Source organism: Caloenas nicobarica, chromosome 3 (assembly GCF_036013445.1).
Source record: "Caloenas nicobarica isolate bCalNic1 chromosome 3, bCalNic1.hap1, whole genome shotgun sequence".
NCBI classification, from domain to species: Eukaryota; Metazoa; Chordata; class Aves; order Columbiformes; family Columbidae; genus Caloenas; species Caloenas nicobarica.
The window spans coordinates 99,676,829-99,700,881 of NC_088247.1; the positions used below are offsets into that span (position 1 = coordinate 99,676,829).

General features: G+C 37.8%; 1 protein-coding gene across 1 annotated transcript in view; it reads right to left on the minus strand.

Annotated features, from left to right (window-relative positions):
- USH2A (usherin) overlaps window positions 1-24,053 on the minus strand; it is a 393,053-nt gene that overhangs the window by 365,569 nt on the left and 3,431 nt on the right. The window contains exon 2 of the mRNA XM_065630575.1: window positions 21,633-21,798. Coding sequence (XP_065486647.1) covers window positions 21,633-21,798 — 166 coding nt within the window. The remainder of the gene's footprint in view (window positions 1-21,632; window positions 21,799-24,053) is intronic.

Below are 24,053 nucleotides of genomic sequence, written 5' to 3' on the forward strand. Positions count from 1 at the left end.
AAAAAAAAAAAAAAAAAAAAAGTTTCATCTTTTTCCAGATCAGGAAACTAGCAGAAATGAGCCCTCCCCTTAGTTGCTATAAAGGTTAAAGCAACTCCAGGATCAATAGAGTCACACACGCTTTACAGAAGTTAGAAGCAGAAGTTAGCATAAACGATTTGCTTAATCATTCAGAAATAATGAGGAATCAGAGATGATATGAAATCAGGAGAAGCTGCAACTCATCCAGCTCAAAAATTACTACACAACGTACTGTTACAATTGCTTACCATCACTTAAGTTGGTATGATTCTTATAAAAGTTGCTACCTAAACACAGTTTGCTATCTGTTAAAATAACTGAGATTCAGAAACACTTTTCTTCTTCTAAACATACTGCAGATTTGTTGCATCAGGAACTTTTTCTGCGAGTTCATTCTATAGAAGCAGACAGTGTATTAACACATTTTCTCCCAAGGTGAGGAAACAGATTAAGGTTATGACCAAAATGACAGGTCTGTGGCTTCCTTGAATACTTTAATAGAGTCAACAAATCAACAGTGGTCACTGATGACAACAGATGAGGGAGACAATAGATGGAAGGGGGGCGGAATTAGTGATGCTGCTATAATGGTCTAATCAGAAACTTGAGTATAGAAATCTTTTTCACCTTCAACCTGTCTAAATATGCTCTTTTTGCCTGCTCATATAAAGATATACAGCATATTCTGCCACGGGGGGACATGCGGGTTCATACCTCTGCTCTGTGAAAGCAGGCGTGAAACAGAAGCATAACAGTTAACAAAAGAGACAGTAAAGGGGTTTTGCATATCAAAGAGATGAGACACGCACAGGTATGTTTTTCAGTATTTTCTTGCATAATTGCAGATCTTGCTGAAGCTGTAGTTACAAAGGCTTCCACACAGCTTTAATATTTCTTAAGTGAATTTTTGTAAAAAGGAAAGGTCAATGATACAGACTTAAGCAACACAAAGCAGACGAATGGAATTTGGGGGAAAAAAATAGGATGAAATCATTAGCACAAATCCGAGTTTACTTTCAGCTGTGATTTACTTAGAGCTAGGAACCAAAAAGCATAATGCTGCATGTTTTTGAAAATCTGGGCATCTATGCACTCCTAAATTGATGCATCAGAAATGGCAGACAACCTTCTGACACAATTCAACACCTTTCTTCAGTAAATAAACTGTGGAATTTACACATCTTGAACAGCTGTCTGAAGGGCTCCTTTTCTACCCCTCAGTTCTGCCTTATTCTTCTTATTTTGCATTACTCTACTAATTTTTATTTATCCTTTTTAGTCTACTACATTCACATTTAGCTTTAAAAAAAAATAAAATAAAATAAACATAGTGAATACAGGCGGGAGCAGATTCCATGTGCCCAGGGATGATTTTTCTCGCAAACATTAACACAAACAAGGAATAACATAAAGAGTTTATCCCAAAATTCACCTACCCTTCCCAAGCCTTCAGGCCATCTCTCTCTGTCATCCACCTTACAACTGCTTTAGAAAATAAAGAGGAGCAGTAGCCTCCACAGCTTAACCGCTGCAGATGCGTCAGGATTCGACACCACACTCAACCATCCCCTACTCCACACTTTACACTCACCAACACCAGTGCACAGCCTGTTCATACTGTCTTACATTGCTCATCACTCCTTACAACGTAACATACCATGTACAGACAAACTCAAATTTAAAAGCTTAGCTGAATGGATAATTCAGGAATAAACGCTATTGTACGTTTTTGTAGTGCAAGTACATTTTGCCAGTGATGCCATTGCTGGAGATGTTTGGGCAGATGTCTTACATATATCAAAATCCCCTGTGATTTTTTTTTTTTAATATATATTTTTACCCCTCTCAGAGATGAAGCTTACAACCCTAACATAAAAAGAGTTCACTTTTAGTCTTTTGCTCTTTGCATTTTAATTCTCCTATATGGAATGAAAATTGAGAGAACACAGAAGGAACCTGGCAGATGTAAAGCTTGGCAAGATACAATGAATTTATGTACCAAACATATGAGAACAAGAATATGTCAAGAGGAATTTGCCTGGGATCTTGTTCTCAAACAGATCCAAAAAGATGTTAATAACTACATTAATAGGGACAGGGGGATGGGGGAGTCGAGGGGTGTGAAAATTAAAGAATAATATCCAGAAGGACAAGCCAGCTCAGATAATTTATCTGCATAACACTTGACAGACAAATGGCACCTTCCCTACCAGTAAAAGAACTTCTGATGAGTTTTCCAGTGAGCTTGGTGCTGCTTCAGCTAGAACTCTCTCTCGATTTCAAATGCATTTCTCTTTCTTACAAAGTACAGGGAAAATAAGTACTACCTTATCTAGCTACTACAGTTACTTAACGTCTTCAATGTTGTTTTAGATTGTATGCCCATTATCTTAGAGCAAATGCAAAAGATCCGCACATTAAAAAAAAATATATATATTACCTGCTATGATTAAATTAGTATTCACATTTCTAAATTCCTGTGTTTCAAATCCTATACTATCTTCACATGGAAAAACCTAAAGTTTAAGCTATAAGAACTTTGCACCTCTGAGTAAACCTAAACGTACTACCCACCTCTGTATTTCAAGCCCGTTAAGCAATTTGGCTGCAAGCTTGAAGAAAAAGAGCACAAGAAGATAGAGGCAAGCTGCAACCCTAAAAAAAAAAAAATGCTTGGAGCCATTCATTGCAGCCACTGACTTGAGTAACAGTACAGTCAGAGACTTTATTATGATGATTTTAAAAAAGAAAGTGCTTAACTACCATTCATGGTTAGGAGAGATTCCTTTACTTCTAACCATTCTGTTGCTTTCAGAAGGAGCCCAAGCCAATGCAATTCTAGGCTGAGATTCGTTATCTAACCATAGCCAACAATACAAAGTCAACTCTGCCCTCTCACCAGAGCATGCCAGTCTAGCCAAATACGCAACTACAAATGTTTCTATTTATTATGCATTTTATTTTTAACTCCTTCATATCAGAATTCAAGGATGCTGCATTCCTATTCTTCACTGAGAAAAGGAAGTAAAAACTCCAAAATCTCCCTTTTATAAGCTCCTGAAGCTCTATAGGAAAATCACCTTTGGCTTTTAAAAACAGAAGTGAAAGTAAGTGAAAACGGTTTATATGCACAAGCTATTTGGTCTTAAATAACTGAATTTTTCTTCAAAATCAGGATGCTACTTAAAGCTGATCAGGAGCCTGCATGGGGAAACGGTTTGAAATAATCCAGAAGTTAAATTCTTGTCAGTATGCCTCAAATGAGGTTTCAATATTGATAAGTTCACCATACGCAGGATCAGCTCACCAAATCAGTGAATTAAACCGTATATTAACCCAAGCTATTTTAGGACTGTTACAAGAAAAGACCTGGAAAAAAGCCTTTTCTTTACAAGATTTATAGGAGGTGCATACACACATCAGTATTTGATGACACTATGCACAGTCTTGTTGCAGAATCCATAGGATTTTAACTTACACTCATATAACAGGCTAAAACACCTCTCTTGAATATATTCTCCTGCAGGACAGTAAACTGGTCAAATACCAGGAAAACATTCCAAAAGGAATAATACTTTTTCAAGTTTTCTTTTATCCTCTACTTTTTCCTTTCATTTCCCCTTGTTGTTAGGCTTTGACAGACATTTTTCTAGGAGTTCCTGATAAAAAAAAAAATCCCGATTAGATGGCTTTTGAAATTAAAACTGCCTAAACGGGAAAACACATCATTTTTTAAACACTGAAATTGACTCATCACAACATTCTGTCCAGAGATAACAAGTGGACTGACTAGTACTTCAGCTGTGAATTTATTTAAATGTAGACATACACATGCAGTATTAGGAAGGCAAAAACAGGATATGAAATAAACATAAGGCATCAACTCTAAGCTCACTGTCAGGAGTATACCAAGGCTTCTAACCACAGAGTTCAGCTGAAGGTAACTATCTGTCAAATATAATCTGTGCAAGTGAATATGCTTAAGCTGGTGCTATGAATCAACCAAAATTGCTTTGGTCTTATTGACATTCAATTGCAAGAAGTTGCAGCTCATCCAGTCCAATAGACATCTGACAACACCAAGAGTGCTTCGGTGACAGAAAGCTTTAAATATAGATGCAACTATCATCACAATACATATGGAAGTAAACTTCATGATCCCTCATATTACCTTCAGAAACTGGTCATCAGCTGGATGCCATAAGACCACACGGTCATCCTCTCTGCCTGTTGCCTATTTCTGCAGTTAACCAATCACTCTGACTTAAAAAAAAGAAAAAAGAGAGAATACAGATTGACTGACAGAAAAAGACCACTTGATCTTTCATCACTGTCCCGTTAAATCTCTCTGTGAAATCCACTTTTGCCATTATCATCTTTGTGCACCTTTTAAAAACAAAATGCCAGATCAAAATTTGTTCAAACTCTTTGCTTTAGTTAAGGGCCAGATCTTCAGCTACTATAAACTGCCTTCAGCTTCAGCAATGCCATTTTACACCTGCTGAGATTCAGACCTCAAATATGTTCAAATTTACTTTCTTCCTCACAGCTGTTCTTTACATCTTGAAACAAGATGTCTGATAATGTGTGTATGTGGGATGTTGGATAATAAAGCATCTTGCATACTGGGTCCCAAAAGAAGACTTGATTCGTACCCTAACTTTGCACAAAAGAAAGGAACACCACCTGTAACCATCTGTGTGCTTGTTTGACCCTTCTCTCTCAGAGAATTCCTGCCATTTCAGTGGAAGATGTTCCAGTGGAGCAAGGTGTATTTTTCTAAAAATTTTCAGGCAGTCCCACCATCTACATGAGTTGTTTTGTACCCACTCACTGGTCCTCCCCAGCTCCCTCTGCCTCACTCCTTCCAGTGAACTGGAATCACCCCAGAGCCACAAATGGATAAAGGAATTTGGGGAAGAGGAAATGTGTCAACTGTATACCCCTGGCATTTACAGGGATGCACAGTGCAAGCATTTTTGGCAGGAAAGAGGGAGAGAGACTCACACCCATGTTATGAGCTCTCTGAACAGTTAGGCCCATGCTCTGAGAAAGCCAGTGTACAAAAAACAGAGACTTGAGGAAGAGACCTCATCATGGGACCACAGCGATAGAACTGTCTTAAGACAGAAGAGCTGGAGAGAATAAAGGGACAGTAGAAGAAATTCTAAAGAACAGCGAAGGGGAAGGAAAAAGCATAAGGTCGGGGGGGCAAGTTGTCTCTTTGCCTTTCCCTCTTTTGCCTCAGGCCTATATCGGCCTTTCCTTTTCTTGACTTAACTGGGATGAATTTTAATTGTGGCCTCTCTACGTGTTTTATACAGTATGTACTCTCCACTTGTGCGGAGTGGATTTCCCATTCATCACAGGATTGCAGGCAAAAATCCCAGGAGCATTTTTCATTCCTTCAAAGTTAGCTTTGCTAAAATCAATAACTTTAGGGCTGCTTCCTCCATCCAGAGCACAGCCACGACCATTTCAAATGTCATGATTTTGTGACAGCTTGATTTTGTTTCTTATCTTCATATACAGATTCATATTTACAATCTTTCCATGATAACAGTGTCAATATTCTATACTGTTTTAACAACACTATAAAGGCAACAACCTGACAGGAATGGTGGAAATGTGTTCTTATTTGTAGTTTTAACACAGCCAAGATCCTAACCGATCTCTAACAATCTCTCTCTCTTCCTACTGTCTCCTTCTCAATACCCCAGGATTCTTCAAATCAAAGTTCTGTTTTTCTTGGGGACCCATTTTATGTCTTAAATATTTTTATTGTCTGGGGTTTGGGGTTTTTTTTTGGACCACCTGCAAGTCTAGTGTGACAGTCAAGAATCACAACTACATTAAAATGTCCTTACCTTGTATGCAAACCACTGAACTTAGTTTAAAAAGAAGGAAATAAAAGAGAGGGGAGAGAGCAGAGGTGTTTCCAACTGCAGATTGAGAATCATCCCTCAGCAATATTGTTACATCTCTTCCAGCTTTGTATTAGCTCTCCCTTCACTAAAACTGTGTATCTTGGCATTTTAAATCCCCCTTCATTTTCCTGGTTGTCTCTCTTACTCCAATAATATCTTCCTTATCCTTGAAAACATGTCACTCCAATTCAGCAGCCTTATTACATATGCTCCCAGCATTTGTATAAAAGATATTTAGCTTTTCTCTTTGCCCTCCTTTACTTTTCTTTTTCACTATCTCCTACAATGTTAATCCTTTCTCAACAGGAAATGGTTTTCCTTCAATCCAAGTCTTTGCTTTTGTGCATAGATCCACTATTTCAGCCTGAATTCCCTGAAGAACAACATAAATTTTTTTAAAAAGGGGGGGGAGGGGAGAAGAGGAAGAAAAAGATGGAACCCTAGTGTGTTCCTGAAGCAATTAACTCTGTTCAAGAACAAGCCATCTATTAACACAAATTTGACCCTAAACAGTGAAATCAGAAAGCAACTGGAACGCAGACCGATCCATAAGGTGCTTTACAGGTTTAAGGAAAACTAACAGCTATTTCATGAACAAAGCCTTCCAAATGCAAAAATGCAAGTAAGAGAAAGAAGAAGGATCCAAAATAAGAATCATGTATGCCATTAATTTTTTGGACAAGGGCAATTTTAGTACTGTGTTAAAAACTGAGTGATATAACCCACACTGTCAATTACCTGATAAACAAGGCTGAAGATAAAGAAAGATCGATGCAAAGAGACAGCTTTTGAAATGGTCTTAGTATTTAAATAAGTAAACATTGTTTCAAAATAAACAGTTGAATCAGAGATTAGCAATCCTTCTGCCATAGAGCATGCATTCCAATTATGGACTGGCAATTTTTATTTAATCTTGTTGGTGAGTACTTCACCAGTATTTCAGTAGTATGAAATATTACTAAAATGGTTAACTACAGCCCTGCCACTTTCTACCCCAACCAGCACTGTACCAATCAAAAATATTCTTTATTGCTTACATCAGTAGAGGTCTATCAATCTATTGCTGATACCTCAGGACAGAATAAACATACCTGGGCAGGGGAGTGGCAGAGAGAATGCAGGAGATCAAGACTGCAAATACAGATTTTGTTAAAAAACTAAAGTAATTATTAAATAACCTTTGCTCTAACTATTTTAACCATCGATCCATCTCTGTTATTTTTACAAGGAGAGGTTTAACAAGTGACTCTTGCACTGCAAATGAGTTCCAAACAATCAAACATAATAAAAGGATCCTCGTCATCAGATCTGAAAATACATGGAGAACAATTGCTTTCTTGCTGCATAATGACTCTATTTTCCCAAGTCACAGAACAAATCAGATCCAAGATCTGACGATCACTATAGTAACATGAAAGGAGACAAGTATTAAGGATTCGACAAGCTGCTTTTTAGCAGCTAGAACAGTTACATAAAATAGACTTGCCAAAATTAATTGAAACAAAAGGTCTGAAAGTACATTTTAGATAATCTCATAACAATGCACATTTTCCCTCTGCCCCCTCCATTTAAAATACAGCACAACCACTGATTCTGAATTTTCCTGAACTACTTGTAATCATGTAAATTAGGGATGAGATGTAGATGTCAAATGAAACGTCCCTTCTGAATAAAGTCTCTGTGCTTCACTAGTCAAAGAATAAGCAGATACTCACACAAATGAAGGGAGCTGTTACTAACATACAATTATTAACCCTGCATTACACTATCAGCTGTAGATTAAATTCTAGTCTTTTGAACTGATTATATGTGAAGAATTCTGCACCATTTTGCACTGCTCAATAGCAGGACTTGTAAGTCATTCCCAAATTTAATGCAAAAATACAATGGTTCTACAACAGCTGAACAGCTCTGCTGGGACTAGAAAGTTGAAAATCCATCCCTCTGTCTTCTTTTGTGATGATTTACATAAGAAAAAAAGCAATTATTCTTGCCTTCTGAATACCTCACCACAAAAGTTCCATGTATCCAGTTACGGGATTTTTGCAAATAGTCTCATCTTTTCTTTCAAGGTTTAGTTTTCCTTCATGGTCTAGGAGCCACAAAATTCTGCCTTTGATTCCTTACATATTCCTTCCAATAACCTTACTTCAGGCCCTTCCATTCTCCTCTGTGCCCTGCTTTCTTCCTTCCATCACAAAGCTCTTTTTAGAAGCGGTCATTTAACTACTCCTTTGTACTGTAACTCTCCAAAACTTTTTGATGACAATTAACTGGAAGCTTCAACTTTCATTTTTTAATAATACTGTTTTTTCCAGAGTTACTAAGCATCTAAACTGTGTTAACTGAACATAGACCAAACCTGACTTCGAAGGACTGTGTTATGATACCTTATTGTTGGTAGTTTTTTTTCAGGAAAAACCTAAAGGAAAAATTTTATACAGCAGCTCCCTCAACCACATTTCATTGGAGATGGGCCAGGAGAGGCTGCTCAGAAAGTTCATAGAGGTTTTCTGTGCACTTTAGTAGACAGGTCTCAAGGCACAGGAAGGCCAGGGTGATTACTGATCAAGAGCAAGGATGAGGATGCCAATAAACACAATTTAAGGAAAAGGATAAAAGCCCATCAAATATAATAAAATGCACATAGAAGTCCAGCAGAAGAGTGGTAACCCAATTTGCCAATCTATTACATACATAATTACCTGCCTGACAGACAAGAGGGACATGCATAAGGCACAAGTAGTAACACGAAGAGACAGAATATCTACTATCAAGACTCAAGCAGGTCACCTAGAGAAGCTCAGAGAGATAAGAGACTTTTTCTGTTGACAAGTCCTGACTCCAAGAACCACGAAGTCCTATGGGACATGGTCATCAAGCTAGAAAGAGAAAAGCACATATCTCCAAGCAATGTGGATAAATCTTCAGGATAAGAATTTCAGTGGAAAGAAACAGAATCTTGGAGTTCTGAAATGTCAGATTAGAAGCAATATCGATAGTTTAATCTATGCTGCCACTGAATATCACATGCTGATTTGCCTACAGGTGCAACGACGATGAACCTCACAAGATATATAGGCCATCTACACAACAACAAATTGCAATTGCAAAGCTACACCTAGGTACCACTAGAAAGGAGAGAAGAGAGGTTCAAGAGGAAAATATTTTGGCTTTAATTCAGGAAGCAGAAGATCAAAGCCAGTGCCATTCTTTGAAAAGCTGCCAGTATCACAAAGGGCCAGACAAGCAAGGTTGCATGATTCTGCACACAACTGAGCAAATAGTGCATGGAAAGAAAGATTTAGGTCAATTCGGAACTGAAACACTTTTCCAGAACAGAAAGAATCAAAGAAGGGTAAGGTTTTCCTACAGCCAAATACAGCAAGTTCACTACTTCATCAAATTATGAAAGAAAGCCATCAAGTTTAGCGAAAAAATAACTTGAAAGTATCTAAAAAAAAACCATCCTAACTAAGCATGCGTGTAGACCATAAACCATGACAAAATATGCCTATCTTTGGAATCTAAAGCCTAAGACATTTGAACCTGAATGTCAGGAATTACATAGATCATACCACTAAGAAAGCGTTGCTATACTTTGAAGAAAGTTCAAATTTTGATAAGGTAAATGAACTACCTGTATTAAAACATACTACAGAAGCTGGTATTCCAGCCATTTTTTAAATAAAAAAGAAAAAACAGCACCTTCAGATTCAATGGGAGATCAAAAAAGCAGCAGAAACAGAAAATACAATTTTCAGTTAGCCCTGCACAGACGAAAGAACGATGCAGAGATTCAAATTATAGAGGTGAGGCATGACCAGGTCTTGGAGCAATTGTTCTGATACTTCATCAAATCAAGACTACACAGGGTGAATTGGTTGGAAAAGTACATGGATAAATATTGTATACTGGAAAAAGGAACATGGCTTTTGTGGAAGGATATCAAGATCCAACTTTGAATTCTTTTAAGTAGTTAAGATGCACGTGGATAAGGAAGAATTGACCAACATAATATACTGGCTTTGCAGAAAAGTTTCAAACTTGGTGGAGATTAAATGGCCACATTTCACACGGACAATTTATCAGTAAGTAACTCCAACGATCTCTGCTATTTAACATTTTGTGTAGGCTTGAAAACAGTGGTTAGTGAGGTGAAAAAAGGATGTAGTTAATACATTCAGACAGTAAAAGTCAAAGCTTACCTCAGAGTTACAAAAGGATCACAGAATCACAGAATGTTAGGGATTGGAAGGGACCTCGAAAGATCATCTAGTCCAATCCCCCCACCAAGCAGGAACACCCAGATGAGGTTACACAGGAAGGCGTCCAGGTGGGTTTTGAATGTCTCCAGAGAAGGAGACTCCACAACCTCCCCGGGCAGCCTGTTCCAGTGTTCCGTCACCCTCACTGAGAAGAAGTTTCTTCTCAAATTTAAGTGGAACCTCATATGTTCCAGTTTGCACCTATTGCCCCTTGTCTTATCATTGGTTGTCACCGAGAAGAGCCTGGCTCCATCCTCCTGACACTCACCCTTTACATATTTACAAACATTAATGAGGTCACCCCACAGTCTCCTCCAAACTAAAGAGCCCCAGCTCCCTCAGCCTTTCCTCATAAGGGAGATGCTCCACTCCCTTCAGCATCTTCGTTGCCCTGCGCTGGACTCTCTCCAGCAGTTCCCTGTCCTTCTGGAACTGAGGGGCCCAGAACTGGACACAATATTCCAGATGAGGTCTCACCAGGGCAGAGTAGAGGGGAAGGAGAACCTCTCTCCACCTACTAACCACCCCGCTTCTAATCCACCCCAGGATGCCATTGGCCTTCTTGGCCACAAGGGCACAGTGCTGGCTCATGGTCATCCTGCTGTCCACCAGGACCCCCAGGTCCCTTTCCCCTACACTGCTCTCCAACAGGTCATTCCCTAACTTATACTGGTAAAGAACGGGCAATAAAATAGCAGACTAAATGCATTAACCGCAAAGTAGCAGACATGAGAAAAATATTCTGAAGTATGTAAACCTAACATTAAGTTCTGAACTGTCACTGCTCAGAAAAAGTGGTCTTGGAGTTACTGTAGATAGTAATCCACTAATGAGCAAAATGCCCAATGGTAAAGAGGAAACACATTTCCTATGGGGAAAGAAATGGAAGAACGAAACCACAAAACTTCATTGTTTAGAAATTTATGGTGCAAAGTAACTGGAATAAGAAGTGGAGTTCTGACCTTTGCATTCCCAAAATTATAATAGTATAACCCCAAAAGTTTCAGAAAAGATCAGTGAGGATCATCAAACTGCAGAATGGCTTCAATATAAGGAGAGATCCAGTTTATAAACAATTGTAAATGTGATCAAGTTTTATAACCAAAATATCAAATTGAATGAGAATTATAAATGGAAAGCAACTGACAAAAGAAACTGGCAAAAATAAGTTAGCAGACGGCAGATTTAAAATAAAAAACAATTTCATACAGCCATAGTTGCATAAGAGGAACTCATTGCCACAAGATACTAGCAACACTAAAATATAAATTATAAAAAAGAACTAGACTATTAAACTAAAAATAAGGTCAGTCACTGGCTATTCAATACAATCTGTCTTAAGAATCTCCAAAACCATTGGTTGTCAGAACACAAGTCGGTGGTGTATCTAAAAAAAAAAAAAAAAAGCTATTTCTGTCCATCTACTCTTCTTTCATACTCAGTGTATCTAAACAGATTGTCAAATCAGAATAGCACTTCTTCAATGATGCAAAAATTACAGCATTATTGAGCTGAGGTACTGGAACGAGATACATGGACAGGAGTTCTTCCCCGCCAGACCTTACTGTTTTCCAGCCAAGACGACAAATTGTTCAGTGCCAGGAAATATTCTTTGCTTCCATGAGAAAAAAATACATGAAGACTTACCAGAAGATTCCCCTCCTGTGGACTGCCACCAGCACATATGGATTTTGCATTGTACGGGATGGATCTACACACATAATTTATGTCACCTTCCATTTGCTGCATGCATAGGTGATAATGCAAGATGTACATGAGAGAGTTCACACATAAATAATGGAGGTTGCATAAAGGACAATCTGAAAGTTTCATCTTCCATTTCTTGATCAGACTTCTGACTTAAGTCTCTGTCTTTAAGCTACAGAAACCTGAACCAAATGTAGTAATAACTTTTTTTAACTAACCAGGAAAAGCAGAAGCTGCTGTATTGGGCTGTACTCATGAAGTTTTTAGAATCTTATCAAAAAGTTTCCAGCACCTTGCAAAAACATCTACTTAACAATTGGCACAGCACAGAGGGAAGGACAATGGTTCAATATCTGTGATACATTTTTACCAGCAAAGTAGTTCAAACCAGTTGCCAGTTTTCTGCTTACACACTGTGTATGCCAAGAACTACCTTCTGGAGGACCTTCTGCCCACATTGCAAATGGTGTGCTCTAAATGGTGATACTCCAGTGTACAACTTCAAGCTTGGTCTCACCCAGAAAGGAATCTAATTCAATACACCAGCAGTGCTCTTCAGTAATGCGAGATTCCAAACAGACAGAAGGTAAACCTGTACCAAAAAGAATTTCCTGTACACAGAACTGATAGATGTACCCTGTGAGTGTCATCTGAAAGTATTAATATTATACCAACAGCCATACCAAGTACACGCAGCTACTCCCAACCTCTCAAAGTTTGCTCCCTACACAACTCAAGGGCACACACACGTACAAACAGAAGAGCAGTCCTACAGCTGCAGAAACGTACCTAAAATCACGCCAAGCAGTACCTATCTGGGAATCCACTTATGAGCAGGGTACGTAAACCTGTATTTAACTGCCTATCTCACAATCAAGGGCTATCTAGTTTAAACAATATTTTTTTGCTTATGTTTCTCCCAGTAGGACTCCAGATATCTAGCAATATGAAAGCAGTTCATTCCAATGACCACAGTTTAATTCACTGGATGCTGTTAAACAGCACACATCCCTCTCTCAGTTAACTTCAGTTATACAATTTTTACTTTTATTATTAATATCGAATTTGAATACACAAAGTACATCTTTTTTTCTTTACCTTTCAAAACATTCTCCTCTAAGAAGGCAAGCTACTTCCATATAGTATACATACCTCTAGATTCATATGTCACCACAACATTACATAACCATTTTTTTCCAACAAAAAAACATGCTTACAAATGATATTTTACGTACTGTAACGACACATGACAGAAACAGATGTATTGCGTATTACAATGGTCACTAGAAGTTTGATTCTCAGCTATTAATTATCAAAAAAAAAAAAAAATTGTATGCTTAGGAAGAAGACTGAAAGTTATTTTCTAGTTTAAAAAAAAGACACGCTACCTCACAATTCTAGAGTAGCACAGACCGTTACCCATGGTTACTTTACTTATTTTTATCTAAAAAATAAAAATTAAATAAAAAAGCAATACACACCAAAGGCCAAAAACACAACCTTAAGAATTGCAGGACAGTTAAAAATTTGAGACTAGGGGATAAAAAGAAGGTAAATCATTCTTAACATAGTGCTTCTGTTATTAAAAATACAACTTAATTGGCTGCCACATATTTTTGTATAAGCAAACAAATTACTTGTAAAACAAATTGAAACCTGACAGATTTCAAATCTCACCTGAAACTCTCCAGACAAGTCAGGCATATCTTCTGCAAACCATTCAGTACTACCTCATCCCAGCACTGGTCATACAAAGACTAAATTCCATTCCTACCATATATAATTTAGAGTCTGTGCACACTTTGGTGGGATTTGCATTTGAAACTGAAAAAAATTTGCAATTTCCAGAAGTGTAGTCAAGATAGCATTGACAAAACCCAAAACCTCTATATTTGGCATTCTCTGAAATTAAAATCTTGCAGCAGGTGACGTTCCTTGTCTTGTGTTCCCAGGCAGCTGTTAGACTGCAAGTCTAAATCTGCAAATATACAAGAACTTGCCTGAACTCATATTCAGGCAAGAAACAAAGTAGTTTTTTAAGAAACCCGTATAAGTGAAGAGAGAGGCTTCTAGGAAATATCCCAATTTTCCAAGGAGCTGAAGTTATTACAACAAAGATCTTTCAAATCAACACAGCCAACATCCTAGAACCCCCAGAGCAGAAGAGGCAAGCAAGAAGCAGGACTTCTGGATGCAGCACTGCAAGTTACAAATATCAAAGAACCCCAAGGCTGCAAGTTCAGCAGCAGTACCTGAACAGCTCTCATTCGTAGCAGATTAAATGATGAACGAGTCGCCAAGAGAGCTATGCTCACTGTTTCTGTGAACAGATCTCTAAACAGACACTCAAATACATTATACAAGACTGTAACATGTGTTTTATCTCTGCTGTCTGTTGGGAGCATTGCACCAACCATATGGACAGACTGCATCCTCCTAAATATTTTCAACACACAATTGCAATTAATAGGCAAGATGCTCTAATATGTAGAACTGATGCAAACTCTACTTCAAATAGGAGAGCAAAGCAATTTGTTAAACTAAAATGCTTCTTTGCTTTCTCATGTCCTTACTAAACTTTGGGAATATACAGTTTAAAACACCTCATATTTAGTAATACATATGCAGAGAGTGTAGAGTAAATGTTTTCCTCCCTGCTTTTAAATCTCAGGTTCTTTGCTTTTAATATAAATTTTGAAGTATTCAAAAACTTATGCAGAAAATAAAAGGATTTCACAAATTGGAAAGGACAAGTTTTCTCTTGATAGTCAAACAGTTATGATGTAAAGTGGTCTCATTAAATCATAAGTACTTTAACCTTTTCTTGAAAGAACTGGAAGATTTAAAGATTTATAAAGAAATTTTGCCTAAACTAGGAAATGACTCATATTTGACATGTATTGAAATGATAATGCTGATTTCAACAGGCACTCTAAGAGCATTTTCCTCCCAGGAGAGTAATTCAGTCATGGTTACCTCTCTGCATTTAGATTTTAAACTTACTTTCTAAAGCTTTTAATGTGCTATACTCTGCCAAAACATGGCAGAGTTACATAGATATGATCAGGCAAAATAAAGGCTAGTAAAAAGATTATTTTTATAATTGCAGGCACTAAATATGAAACAAATACATCAATCTGACATGTTCTCAAAGAATCCCCTGTTTCAGCAGCTTTGGTTGTATCTGAAAATTCATGTTTAAATTCCACTCTTCTTAATTGGTTAAATAAATTCTGAAGTATCAAAGGGAAAGCGAGAGACCCTTAAAGTGAATCTGAAAAAGAAAATTCGTATGGGAGCTGATGTTACTAAGTGGCACATATCTGATATTGGTATCACTAGGCAGAGACAATGAGGTATACAACTGGCCTTAATTATGCGTTCCTATTTTTTCAAATTTTTATTTCTTTAAAAGTTCATTTTTTCAGACACTAGTTTTCCTGAGGTTTCACTTCAGTGGATATCAGATTCTTTTAAGGCTAGATATCCTTTACTCCACTACATACCTTCAAACAGAGTTTTTGCTAATATACACCTAAAAAGATACAGTGATACATACCATTAAATCGAGATCAAACACACGGAAGGACTCTAAAACTTTCAGACGCCTGAAGGGCTTGATCATCATCAACTCAAATCAACTAGAATAGTGACAGTAATCTCAAGGAAACAAGATCGACAACTTATGGCTTTCAAAAACACAGAACTGTTTGAAATGGTAAAACTAAAAGATAAGTTCTTTCACAAATCATAAGCAGTGGACAGTAAAGGTAGACATCATTAGAGAAAACCAAGTCATATTAATTGGACAGAAAAAAAAAAAGTCAAAATTCACGTCTGTTGCAAATCCACTTCAACTTACCTCAGCAGAACTTTTTGAGGATTCCTTTTCTCAAATGTTTATTGGTTATAAAGAGGAAAGAAATGTACAGCAAATAGTTCTGTCAGCAGAACACCGCATATGAAGAAGGCTGCATAAACTATTCAAAAGTATGAAGTTACTCTTAGACTGATGCCATCCAGGCTCAAGTAGCCTTTTCAACAGTCCACTCCAAGACTATTAGTGACTTATGTCCAACATCCTGCTGGCAGCGGTTGTTACAGTAATATTGCAGGAAAAGGGAAAAAAAGAAAAACAAAAAAAAACCAACACCACAGTCCGCCTACATAATTACTGATTAATATGAATTCCCACCTTTTCCTGTTGGATGCACTATCCCACATCACTCTTTTTACGAAAGTTACTGAATTTAAAAGAAAAAAACATTTTCTTATCCCCATTATTCGGATCAGAATGCTTTTTCAGAAACACTCTGCTGCAATAGAACAGACTCAGCTGTCAACTGAGAAAGTTCCTTTTTCTGCCTGGTGTTTACTCTCCAATAGATTTAGACAAGAAAACTGTACAACTTCCTACTCTTCGCTATAAATAATTCCCAAAAGAAGATTCTCCAAATCATGTTCTGAAAGGCCTGCGTGGAGCCCTTCACTGTCATCATAGACTTAGTAACTCTGTTCTGAATTAAATTCCTTAAACCTGAATGCCAAAAATTGTACGTAACATTTCACATGAAATCTTCACCAGTCTGGAGCAGCTGCAATGACGCTTTTCTCTCACTACTGGGAACACCTCTCCTGATATGTTTCCCCAAAACACACCTTTTTTGTGGCCACATCATGCCAGTAACTTATCATCACTACGTGGGACTACTACTTCAGTCATTTTCAAATTATTGACTACTTAGCAAAAGATTTTGTGAGGGATTTCATGTTCATTACTTTGCATTTTGTAATACCAAGCATTATTGCATGCCAGTTACCCCAGTCCTTTCAATCATGTCATTCTTTCTATATGACATCTTACTGTTCTCCTATTTCTGATTATGTTACCAGCTAGTATTCTCACTACATTCTTAATATTTCTGCCAAGACCATTAATGAAAATATAACACAAGGTTGGTCCAAAGACTAATCCTCGTGGAATTCAATTGCTTTTTTGCCTCCCCTCTCCCCAGGATTATAAGCAAGTTCCTTTGAGCAGTATCTATTGCCAAGCATCCCCATAAGCATTCCCTTTAACCCTGCAACTTCTCATGGCTTGTCACATCAATGCTAAACTGAACTCCAGACAGAGGAAATCTGACACATTTACTTTGCCTTAAAATCAGTTTTCTCATTAAAAAAAAAAAAGCCAAGAGGTTAGACAGTGACGAGCGATCTTTAGTAAATCCACGCTGCATTTTATCCCCTTTTTCATTTACCTCCACATCTTTATCTATTCCTTCAAAGATCTTTTCTAAATCCTCATACGCCACCGTGTCAAGACAAATAGGTCTGCACTGCCAAGATCCTTCTTCCTTCCTCTTTGTACAGGCTCTGGATGGGATGGAGTTAAACTTCTTCACAGCACCCTGTATGATGCGGTGTTCTGAATTTGTGGTTAAAACAGTATTGATAACACAGTAATATTTCAGCTGTTGCTGAAGAGTCCTTGAACAGTGTCAAGCCTTTCTCTTTTCCCACTCTGCCCCCCCCATCCCACCTCAGCAGTAAGCTATGGTTGGGCCAAGAAGTTGAGATAGGACATAGTAAGGAGAGCTGACTTAAACTGCCTAAAGGGATATTCCACCCTGTATAACTTCATGTTTTGCAATAAAAACTGGGGTAGAAAAAGGACTCCAGGGAGACAGGAGTTTTACTTCCAGCGTGCTTGCTGCTCAGAGACTGGCTAGGCAGTGGTCTGCTTGTGGGAGGTGGCAAGTGATTGCCTTTGTATCATTGGTTCCCCTCCCACCACCCTTTCCTTCACCTGTTAAACTCTCTTCATTTTGACCCCTGTGTTTCCTCCCTTTTGCTATTGCTCTTCTCTCCCCTGTTCCACTGGTGAGGATGAGGTGGGGCTAGGTGCTTGGCTGCTGGCCAGCATCAGTGCATGACACACTTTTTCCTAAATGTAAGCATTAGAGGCCCACCTCTGACTTGGTAGATCTGCATAATACATCTCTTTGCCAAAAGGTTTTATGCACCGGTTCCTTCAGAATTTTTGGACAAAGACCAACTGATTGCATCAGCATGCACACAATAATCTTGAAAAATTCATGTTTATACCTCGTTATGATCACTTCTGTTTCTGTACGTTCATTTCTGTTACCCAGCTTGTTTTTGCTCTGTGACTGTTATCCTTAGTGAAAACAGAAGCAAAGTATTTATTTAGTTTGGGGGCCTTACTCAAACCATCCTGAAGCACACCTTCACTGTACACAGGTCTTGTCTTCTGACACACACACACAAAAAAATCTTAAGAACTTTTTACCATTTAGCAGTCATTGCAAAGTCTAATTCACTTTGACATCCTTACAGTTTTATTTCTATTCCTACACTGCATTCTCCATGAATTTGCTTCCCCATTTCCCAGTGCTTTCAGATTCTGCCATCTCGAACTGCAAAGGTGCTTATTCACTCAGATAAATCTAGGCACGACATCTCTAATTTTTCCTTTAAGGGCAGAGAGTTCTCTTAATTCTATTATTTTTATTTTCAGTAACCTCCAGGCCTTTTTTCAATACAACTTCTGGGTTCTGCAGTTCACCTTGTTTTATTAAAGTAGCCTTATTTTTTCGTTCCCTTTGAATCCTGAAAGTATACCTACGGAGCCAAAGAACTGTTTATTCTTCTATTTCATCTGAATCTAGTTATGAATACTCAGCATTATTTGGAGACATCTCTAATAATTCTCTCATCACTTAAAAAAGCTCATATCCAGACTTTGTGTTCAGCAACTACTCAATGAAAAAACTTTTCATGCAGAACACACAGGAATATTTGGATCCTGCTCCTGTTAGAACTTTAATTTCCCAGCTATAAACTGAAGCATAAGTCTCTGCAACGACACAGTTCTTAGCAGTAGTTCTTCCTAGCAAATTACACATCTAAATCCACACCCAAGGATTTAAATTCCTAGAGTACCTCAGTACAATTCATTTGCTAGCCTTCTCTTCTCTTATTTTATTCCAAAGAAATGATTTTCAATCTGTGCTGTCCTTTCTTCTTTCCTTCCCTCTTATCATTTAATTACTATTTGGTGCTATTCCACCATTTACCTTTCATTTTTATCACTCCTGAATAGGCATGTGCTCCTACATCTGAATTCCAAACATATCTGCCATCCTGTCGTATTTCTGCTCTCTCCAAATTCAGTTTCACACCTGTAACCAGTACTTCACACTCCTCTGTCACATTTATACACAAATATTTCAGTTTTTCCAACTGACCCTGTTTGCAGGCTCCAGCTCCTACTGGCTGCTTGGCTTTGGAAACCTTTAGCCCAAATCACTCTCATATTAGTCATACCCACTTTCAGAGGTGGACTTGGACCTTAGCTCCCTGGCAGAGCAGTCTCTCTCGTGGTCAGCTACATCACTCACACACACGCTCTTCACAAACTACAACCAACCTGCTAAAAAACAAACACAAAAATTCATCAATCTGCCATGAACACTTCTCAAAACCAAAACCCACAGTCTCTCTCAGCTGTTATTCCTGTCACCAATGCAGCATGCAAAGCCTTGTGCCTCAATCCTCGATTCTTTGGTTGCAGCCACTGGATCTCCCAGCCAGCCCACCCATTCTTTGCCCATGTATTGTGACAAACAAGAGGCATAAAGTCCCTGTGAGCAAACCAACAAGTATTGCTTTTTTTTTTTTCCTCAGGGGTAGCACTAGACACCCCTATTTGCTAACTGTATCGGTAAGTTCTAGCATTTAGTTAAAAACTTTTGTCCTGAATCAGACTCACCCCAAATTACACATATCTGTAATTTGGTCTGCACTGAGCAACACAGCATCAGCCCATAAACTTGTTTTCCTCCCTGTTTACTGGCCAACCGTGCAACACTGTGCATGGCTTTCAACAATAATTTGCAATACACTGTGGAGAATATCTGGTCAAGTTTTTACCCAATACAATTTACTAGGTAACCATTTTGACCCACTGTTGTCATCTGTGTTTCCTACACAGATCTAAACCACTACAGAATTTAAGAGAAAAGCTACTGTTAAAAATTTTGTAGCCTTTTTCATCATCTTGAGGAAACACTTTTATTCAAATATGTATTATCGTGCTATATAAATATATATCGCCATCAAATACTACCAGTGTCTGAAGACACAGATACTTCTATATGAATGTTACTTTTGCATATTTTTGTACGGTCTCATATTCTCCATTTATAGAAAAAACGCTTTTGGACAGCTGCTAAGAAAAGGCCAAAGGTCAAAAGACCAGACACAACCAAAACTTTGCCTGAAGTTTCATAGCCAGACATAGTGCTAAATGGATCATGCTGCAGGCACTATAATCTTTAATGGGGAGTTGACTCCTACAATACCACAAATCACAGAATGAAAGGTGGTTCTACCCTGAGCTCAGAAACTTGGGAAAGGTATTTCAGCCTGGTGTCCCTTTAAGGGTCGAGAAACTACACTTCTTTACTCCTCCTATGCATTGAACAGCTTCTCCCAAAGAAACAAAGGACCAAATGCTACAGAGTGCTTGAGGGCTCTTTGTAATACAATTTGAGATATGTGTATTTAAATCCAGCCCTTTCACTCTGCACTTTGCTATCCCAGGCTTTAGCAGTTTCTGAGGCTAGTAGGAAATGTGGCTGACAGCAACAGCAGTAATATAGCACCCTTGGAGTGTTTGAAGTGTAAAGTTCATTAGTTCTACCTTAAGGTCACTCTTTTAATCCAACAGCCAAAATCTTATTCGCACTACCATGCTGTTATCCTGGAAAAAAGAAAACTGCAAAAAAATCAAGACGTCAGCTTAGATACTCCTTACGAGTGACAAGATCAGCACTAAAAAATCCAAATCGCAGTCAATACCTTTTAGCAAGTTTCAAGAAAGCAGCAAAACTACGCTTCATTGTGCTGTAAACCAAATGAAATTTAATAGAATGGATAAAGGAAATGAAGGAAAGAGAAGATAAACATTTCAATACCCGATAATTGTGTTTTATAATTGTTAGTTGAACTTGGCTTACAAATAGAATTTACTAGAGCATCTGCTGGGAATTACAAGACATGCAAATAACTGAATTTTAATTTCTTCTGTGTTTGTTTACTGATTTTTGTACATACAGTTTAAGTTTTAACAAACTCAATTTTGTTTTATCCTCAGTGGATATTTGTACACTTATTAAAAAGTTATGTCAACAGAAGACTTAGAACACAAGGATTGTGTTTTAAAAATTCTGAATCATATTTTTAAAATATGAGTTAATGGCTCTGTTACTTACTAGCTGGCACAAACTCATACATGTTTACTTATGTGCAGTGTAAGAAGTTTTTAACATTAAATGGGGTATACCTCTAAGATCAGTACATTAGCATGTATAGATGAGGATGACATTGCCTTTTTCGGGAAATAGTCTCAGAGACCCAAGACTTATTGTTAACGTTAGAAATACTCACGTTCTTAAGGGCAAGAATTTTTAGTCATCTGTTCAGAAGAACGAGCATGGCATTTCTTTGCAGTGCTAAATTAGAAAATGCCTCAAAATGAGCTCTCAAATTAAGATACTTGCCTACAAGACTCAAGAGTTGTCCAGTTATATTCCCCAATTTACCCTTTTATATTTATACAGTTTTACCATTCTCACACAAATGATGTAGTCCAAAAAATATTAATGGTTTTTATTTTACTCACCTGCACACTAAGATGAATCCATTTCTTCACAAGAATTCTCCCCAGTGTCATTACTTTTATTGGTGGCTGCAAACCATTTACTGTGCGATAATAAAACATGGTCTCTTTCTCAGAGATTGTGAGTTTGAACACAGTCTGCCCATCAATAGCCTTTTCTATCACACACCTTTGGAAATAACCAAGAAAAACAACATAAGGTCAGAGGCACACACATATACACATTCTTGCCAAGGTGCTATCCTGTAAAGTGATGCTAACCAGAATGCATTAAAATAAACGTTAAAAATACAGCTCTTGAGAAGATGCTCAGTGACAGTGAAAGTCACAGGATGTACTAAGTGTAAAAGAACTTTAACAAAGATATTTTCTGTTTGTAAGTTTTTTGGTTTGGTTTGTTTTTAATTTAGCGCATGCAACTTAAGCTCATTTGGGGGTGGAAGAGGGGTCCACATTGCCTCCTCTCTTCAGGGTTCCGTGACAGAAACCACAGTGTCTGGCCAGCACCGCATGGGTCTCTGCTGCACTTCTTGTACAAAGTTGTGCAACATAGTACATCCTGAGGAGGCACTTACATTTTTCTTAGTCTAACAGGGCAAATGTAATATAACCACAAAAAGTAATACAAATGACACGTTCCGGAAATAAGTCTTCCAGCTTTCCACCAAATCTGTCCAGGTAAGGCAGCAACATCACCAGCTTCCCCCTACGCTTCCCCTTTGACACAGCCTTTCTTTAAACTAAGAGAACCAGAGCAAGATAAGAAGGCTATCCAGCCACTTGTTATTTTTTTTCCCCAAAAGATTTCACATCAATATCAAACAAAACACTGACATATAAAGTACAAAGAATATAATGCGTAACAACCCATAGCGCATAACTAGCTGCTGAAATATTTTTGCCAATCTGATCACCAAGATGCTGAGGGTCCTGGCAACACACAGGCTATGTATGCTCATGAAACAGCTGTGCATTTTATTAAGGTAATCCTTAGTGCAACAAAAACTATGAAGTTCTGCGTTGCCATTTCAGCTGCTTGAGAACTCCAGTCCCCAATTTACTGACCCATGAAGGGCCAAATATTTTAACAGCTACACCAGACTACATTAGTGCACCAAGTCACAATGGGAAAGCATATAAAATTTGTGTTAGATCAGGATTTACTTAGATGCATTTAAGAAAAAAAACCAAACACACCTTATCTACCGATAAGCATCTTCAGTTACTATGCATTTACAAAAGAAAAGTATCAAAAATGCTGTTCTTTGATACTGCCATTATTTATTAATTCCTCTTTAAATCCAAGAGAAAAATGAATTCATTTTAACTGTCACCATTTTAGACTGCTGGAATGTCATCAACCAAACAACTTGCAAAATGAAGACTTTTGTTTTCCAGACTTTACTAAAAAGACATTTCTTAATATATTGTTGACCGGTCTTTTCAATATTTTGTTTGCCTGTAAACATGCTAGTTTTGCTAGATAATAAATGTGAGGGAAGGTTCAGCTAAGTAGCAAAATATTTAGGAACTGGATTTACCCAGTTCCTGGATAAACAATAACTGGATAATCCGGTTTTTTGTTTATTTTGGTTATCTAAAACAAATATCCCCACATTGTTTTTATCCCCAAAGGTGTCATGACTTTTAAGAAGGGAAGTGACCTTGATGTACATCACTTTGAAAACTAGAAAGAACAAATGTGAATTGTGACTCATGTTGAAAGATTTTTAAAAAATTAAAAAAAAAAAATAAAACCAACGTAGTGCTAACATAGGTGAAATAGACATAAGTATTATTACTTCTGACTCTGATAATGATTTTTCACTCCAGCCGTGATTACAGAGAGAAACTACTGTCCTTTGTGAAGTTTCCAACTTCTGGTAGCCTGCAGTCCCACATAGCCAATGCCTGACTACGTAATTCTGTGTGGTGGGGTTGGAGGGAGAAACAGCAAGCAATACAAATCCACTTGGTCAGCTTTCAAAGAGAAGAATATTCTAGAGAATCTAACACAGCTGCACTGGTGATCCCCACACATGAACTGGAGCACTTGCAAATGGGAACACCTGCACAGGTTCAAAATCAGATGTATGGTATCTTCAGGCAACTCTCCCTTTTAGTCTGATTCCTAACGTAAAACGGCTGAATGGATAAAAAGTAATAGGATATGATCTTAGTCCTTTAGATAAATAAAGTTAAAAAATACATCTACTGCCCACTTCACAATCAGGCCATTCCCCCTGACCCTTTTGCACATAAAAGGCTCCAGCTCATTTCTCTCCCACCACCAATGTCTTCTGGTCATCTAACATCCAGTTAGCCCAGTTCACACTAAATTGATGTAAACTGCTCAGAATGATTACTTATATATGCTAAGCTTCTACTCTTATTCTTCTCCTGTTCCATTGTGAAGGGTTATCA